The 6000-nt window shown below is 38.5% G+C and overlaps 1 protein-coding gene and 1 non-coding gene across 4 annotated transcripts in view; one reads left to right on the plus strand and one right to left on the minus strand.

Annotated features, from left to right (window-relative positions):
* The window catches only part of polg (polymerase (DNA directed), gamma), a 13701-nt gene extending 9781 nt beyond the window's left edge, over window positions 1–3920 (minus strand). Inside the window, exons 1-8 of one of the 3 annotated variants that reach the window (XM_053641815.1) lie at window positions 3172–3920; window positions 2402–3000; window positions 1855–2050; window positions 1502–1666; window positions 848–994; window positions 601–680; window positions 329–511; window positions 17–174 (exon numbers count right to left, since the gene is read on the minus strand). In XM_053641815.1, coding sequence (XP_053497790.1) covers window positions 17–174; window positions 329–511; window positions 601–680; window positions 848–994; window positions 1502–1666; window positions 1855–2050; window positions 2402–2967 — 1495 coding nt within the window. In that variant the 5' untranslated portion in view covers window positions 2968–3000; window positions 3172–3920. Of the gene's footprint in view, window positions 1–16; window positions 175–328; window positions 512–600; window positions 681–847; window positions 995–1498; window positions 1667–1854; window positions 2051–2401 lie in introns of all 3 variants that reach the window. The other 2 variants (XM_053641813.1, XM_053641814.1) reach the window with 2 other exon arrangements.
* trnar-ucg (transfer RNA arginine (anticodon UCG)) lies at window positions 3666–3738 on the plus strand. Its single transcript has one exon. It is a non-coding gene; the product is annotated as a tRNA-Arg (tRNA).
* Window positions 3921–6000: the final 2080 nt, after the last annotated feature.

Here is a 6000-nt window from a genome sequence, read left to right on the forward strand (position 1 = left end):
ATAGCTTTTGTCTTACCCTCATCCCAGTCTTTCTCCGGGTTGCCAGATGAAGATGCCGCTGCTGCTTTTTCAGCCTCCTGCTTTGCCTTCTTTTTCTTGCTCACAGTCATTTTCTTCTGTTTAAACTCCTGAACATCCCACTCTAAGTCCCAAAGCCAAGGGTCCTCCTTGTACCTTACATTACAAGTTATGACTGTTGACTGCACGACTGTTTGACTTATGACATTTAAGTAGACATGTACATATATCAATTCTTGCACATAAAATTAAATCTTTTATAAACTGTGCATGATTAAACACTGATTGGAAGCATAAAGCTGGTCAGTACCTGTCATCCTGCAATAACTGACAGGCATCATCTGCAAGAATCATCAGAGATTTTTTCATCTCTCTTTGAAGCTCGTCATATGTGTCCTGGGCATCCTCCAAATACCGGTCCCAGCTCTGATTGACAGGCAAGTAGCAAACACCCATCTCCAACATTCCTGCAAAGGTCACTGGATGAGGACACCTACAGCAATACATAAACAACAGGTTGATTAACAGGTTAAACTTGATTAACAGGTTAATACAGGATGAAAGATATGTGGAATATCATACCTTTCCAGGAAAAGGGACAATTGTTGGATAAACACCTCATGAGTAGCCAGTACATCCATAGCACAATACTGCATCAGCTCCTATAGGCATAAATCAGTAAAACAATGCAATGAATAATTTTTTATAAGCTTCACATAGAATGTTTGTAAAGCCATGGTTTTCTAAGAACCTTTTGATGACTGTATTTCAGAGCATGCGTACACATGTATAATGCTGCCTGTATATAAAACGTTAGTCTGTTTTTTACCTGGAAATTGCTCCTAATGTCACTCATGCTGCCCTTCACAAAAATATTCCTGGCCTCTTTTTCCAGAGGATCACCTCCAACATAGAGAGCATGGACATCAGCTAGGTTATTTATACTGCTTATGCTGACCCAGTCCCAAGAACCAATCTAAGAAACAGCACACAAAACAGTTATAAGTTAAATGATTCATCTAAAGCATGCACGAAGTCTTAATACCTAAACACAAGTAGGGCTACACAATTACATTATATATGAATTGTGATCACTTTGATGATTTAGCTAAATGTCTGGTCACATACTCTAGTAAAATATTGATTTATTGATAAATATTTAAATTGAATTGTGTTAATATTTAGCAGTTGTAAAATCTGCTCAATAAACTATTCACCAATTTTATCCTGAATCATAGATTTATAAATGTGAAGGAAAATAACTGTCATTTTCTGCCTACAATAAAGTGCAATACAAATATTATGTTAATATTATTAGTTGTCTGAATAATGAAATAAACATATAAATGAAATATAAATGACAACCATGATTATTTATCATAATTATCATTTCATCAATTATTCTGCAGCCCCAGTATATAGTAATAGGGCTGGTACAAGCAAAACTAAATCTGTATCAAATGTTTCCAAATCCACAGACCACTGGGCCCTCAGGGCGGCGCCGAAGCTTCTTCATGTGCTGCTTGACTTCATGCAGTCCTTGTCTCTTGCCATACCTGCTGGCCATCCAGAGGGATCGCTGAAAACCTGTCAGTCCTGAGATAGCCATGTGGAGGCTCATCGTATCCAGGAAACGCATCTTGGAGCCCTGATCATGAGCAACTATTAGTAAATGCATATTTAGTAAGTAATATCAGTAAATAAACCCTGCATAGATTATAGGCGTAATTCATATGTAGAGATAATCCAACGGGATCAGTCAGGAAAAACTGATGAAGCTCGTGGTAAAATGTGGAAAAGTATATTTGGTTCATGAAACCAACAGCAAATGTGTACCTTCAAGAGGTACTGCTCTTTAATGTGCGCTCGGTCAAAGCTGACATTGTGTCCCACTACAAGTCTCTCCTGCCAGTGTCCACCAGGAGGCCTGCTGGAGTTGGCTGCAGTCTCCAAAGGAATTAGGTCTGCTAGTGTCAGCTGACTGGACCAGCTGTACCTCTCTTCAATAAGCCTTTTACTGCACCATGAGTACCTAGAGCATTCATTTAAAGTCAGTTAAAAAATGAAGTTGTCTGGTAATACCTTAAATTACAATTCCAATCAAACGTTTTGATTTAAAAAAAAAAAAATATGTAAGTCCTTTTTTTCAGTTTTACAGAAATATGTAATAGGGGTTAAAATGCAGGTGTCCAATTTTATCCGCAAAAGGGCGATGTGCCTGCAGGTTTTCGTTTCAACCAAGTAGACACCATATCTGATTCCAACTGGTCCTAGACAAGACTAGCAGACTAACAGGTATGGGTCCTGATTGTTTGGAATAAAAAGCTGTGGCCACACCTTCCCTTTTGCAGATAAGGGTAAGACCCCTGAGTCTATATCTCACCAAGCATTTGGAGAAACAGCCACTGCCAGTGTGGGACAGTGGCCCTCAGCCATGCAGACTTCCACATCAAACACCAGAGCATTTTCCTCTGGAAAATCCACCTTTATATGTTCTCCGTTCTGCGAGTACCTCACCCAGCCTACTTCCCAAGCCCACTGCGGGGGCATGTCAGGCAGCTGTGCTCGCTGGAGCTGCCCAGCTGCCTCCAAATAAGGCAGGCTTTGCTTTTGTGCAAGTTTACAAAAATGCTCATCAATGTTTTTGCCATACATATTTGGTAACTTTAGTTCCACATCACTCAACAGTGATGCCTCCTTTCCCCAGAGTTTATGCTTCTCCAAATGTCGTATGCTTCGCTCTATGTCCTCACTTGAGTACTCTACAGTTGAGGAGCGAAAAATCTGTTCGTGCAGGTTCCTGGAGAGCATCTGGATGTTGAGGGGATTCACACGGGTCTGAGTGGAGCGCTCCTGCACTTTGTGTTCAGCTGAAGCTGAGCACCTTCGCCTCTGCAGAGCAGCTGAAGGGCATCGCCACCTCCTTCGAGGAGACACCAGACGGAGCATCTTGCCTCAGTATGTCTTAGGATGAGTCCCATCCTGAATAATTCAAATAAACAGAACCAAATATACAAACGTACACGTTTAAACATCAGAATGACTTATTAATCCTAGAACCTATCAAGCTCATGACTTTACTTTCAAAGCAGCAACACAGAGGAAACAGTTACTAAACAATACCAGAGTGACAATCCACTGGATCATACTGACCAGAAGCATCAACATAACAGAAGATGCAAACTTCAGCACGTAGCGAGTTTACATTTGTGACTACAATTTACAGATATCCCCATACGCCTAAGTTACTCAATTAATGAAAATATATTAACTGAAATATTGATGTGTCTGTCACCACAACGTTAGTAACCCTAGCGTGTTCAGATCATCATTTAACTTTAACACGAGGTTCATGAACATCACATAACACCGAGCGAAGAAGCCATTTTGTATGACGCTAAATCCGCCTCATTTTTCTACACAGCGACACTAGGTGGCTAAGAGTGGTAGCTATCCTGAGACATTTTTGTTAAATAATAACAATAATAATAATAATTGCAAACCCTCAAAACGTAAATAATGCATATATAAGTGTTTATTGTGTTTATACTTTATTAACCATAAAATTAACATATTTCTATCTTACTCGTCTTGACATGACATGACGTTGACATAACTAATAAGGAAGCTTTCGAGATCACTCTGCAGGCCTCGTGGCCTAATGGATAAGGCGTCTGACTTCGGATCAGAAGATTGCAGGTTCGAGTCCTGCCGGGGTCGCTTTTTTTCCCCCTCTTTATTTTAAAATTCTGTCCTCCCATAAACATATTTAGAAGTCATTCCCTAAAGTAAACTTAAACAAATATAAAATTGCGCATATCTAGTGTCAGAGCATTAAACACTTATTTTTGAGAAGATGAAAAAGCTTCGTTTGTGTAGTCTTAATCCTGAAAATGCACAATGTCGGACGCGTTCAATTTCTTTGTATTTCTCGGCGTTTATATTTTGTTATTGTTCACAATCATCATTCATTACATTCTACATCTATTTGCAGTTTTTGGAGTTTATTCTGAATACGGCAAAAAAAAAAAAGTTATTGTAAATGTTTATTACGTGAAGGTGATTTTCCATTGCCTCATTTACACGGGGTGCAGAACTAGATGTGACCAACAGGGGTCAGGCTCCTCCTACACACGAGCACAGCACACACGGACTGCAGCTCCTCATGAGAAAGGAAAAGAAAGGCTGCTGTAGAGATTTAAATGGTGTATCCATTACCAACGGCTCCATGTACAAACATGCTAGTTTTGTTTATCATAAATCATAGTTTATAAAAGGCCACAGTACATCTTTCTGGAATAATCAGATTTAGCACTATTTTTTTCTTTCTGATAAAGCAAACACCTTACAAATCCTGCCAGAATTTACTCACTTCTAATCGACACACCTAAATAAAGTGTCTGTTTTTTTATTTTGTTTTTCAGCATATATTCTGTCAGGCATAATACACAAGAGTATGGTTATGAAACCATATGAATTATGACTCAAAGTCTTTTGATAATAGAATTAAACTAAACCTTAAAAATAAAATAAAAATGGCAGTAAAAGGCATTAGACTGAACAATAGATAAACTATTTTGTTTTCATAAAGAACCTTTAAAGTTTTTATTAAAAGGGTTTAACAATTTTTGTTGGAGAAACAATTAAATGAATCATAAAAACAACAACAAAAAAACCCTTTAAATAATGTAAACTCCTATGATGAAAGTTTTTTTCTGTTCATTCAGTTCATGAAACACCAATCAAAACTTCTTAAAGAAACCAAAAATTGCTTCTTCTGTCCTCTTGAGGGCTTTGCTATGATGTCCATGCCACTGAAGACTATGGAAACTGATTAATGTCTTCAGACAGACAGACAGACTTTCAGACAGGTTTGGAGGAAAACTAAGACCCAACTGTCCCATATGAGGATCTCAGTATGGACCAAGCACTATATGTTGATAGAATAAAGCTTTAAGCATTTAAAGGTGCTTTAAGCCTGATGCTTAAGGCACATTTCTAGGTAAAAGATACATACTACAGGTATAAAAGGTGTGTGCTTGATGGTAGCACTCCAGCAACAAGGAAAGATGCAGCTTAGTACCCTTTTGTCTGAGATTGTATGTATACACAATATATGAAATTTGATATGGGTCAAGAATTATTGTTTTGATATAGAGATGTATTTCTCAATATTTCTATTTCTTATCAGATTTATTGAATGGATACACTGTTACCAAATTTCCTCCTCAGTTTTTATATTAAAGGAACAGAAGCCAGATACACAGACTAGGCCGCAGCTTTCCCAGTAAATGGGCCCTTGTCTTAGATCAGACCACTTATTTTCTGTATGGCCATGTGTATCTATTGGAGACGCTTTAAACAAACTACTGGCAGTGTGTGCAAGAGCAAACCCTGCAGCCGAGGACACGATCATTCGTTAAATCACCATGCTTAGGAGCTTAGGCACGTCTTAGGGCGCGTGAAAAGACCGGCCAGGCCCTGAGACATGCTATTCATGTCCTCAGAGGGAGAGGTCAAGAGGTCAGAGCAGTTCACAAGCCCCGACACCATTCTTATGCTAACTTATCAAACGCACTACATCCTCAGCAGCACAGAGGCAGTCTGGCTAGCAGAAACAAGCAGGCATTGTTCACTCTCTGCAGCAAGTCGGAGACCTCTGGTGAAATAACATTTGGTTTAACACACTAAAGCAAATAGGATTTACACTCAATAGGGTCTAAATAAACCGTTGAAATTTCCCTTAAAATTTACACCTTGTTTGTTTGTTTGTTTGTTTTTTAAAACACATTTTCATACATTTTTATTTTCACATGTTGATTTTTCACATGTAGGGCTGTGGTTTGAGGATGTGATTTTCTGACAGTTGTTGTATATTATTCACATTGTGTCACATGTGTTTACCTGAATTTATTGTAGCTGTAACATTCTGAAATACACTTTCACATGTTTATACACTACTAACATCATCATATGGGGAAA

Source organism: Ictalurus furcatus, chromosome 14 (assembly GCF_023375685.1).
Source record: "Ictalurus furcatus strain D&B chromosome 14, Billie_1.0, whole genome shotgun sequence".
Taxonomy (NCBI): Eukaryota; Metazoa; Chordata; class Actinopteri; order Siluriformes; family Ictaluridae; genus Ictalurus; species Ictalurus furcatus.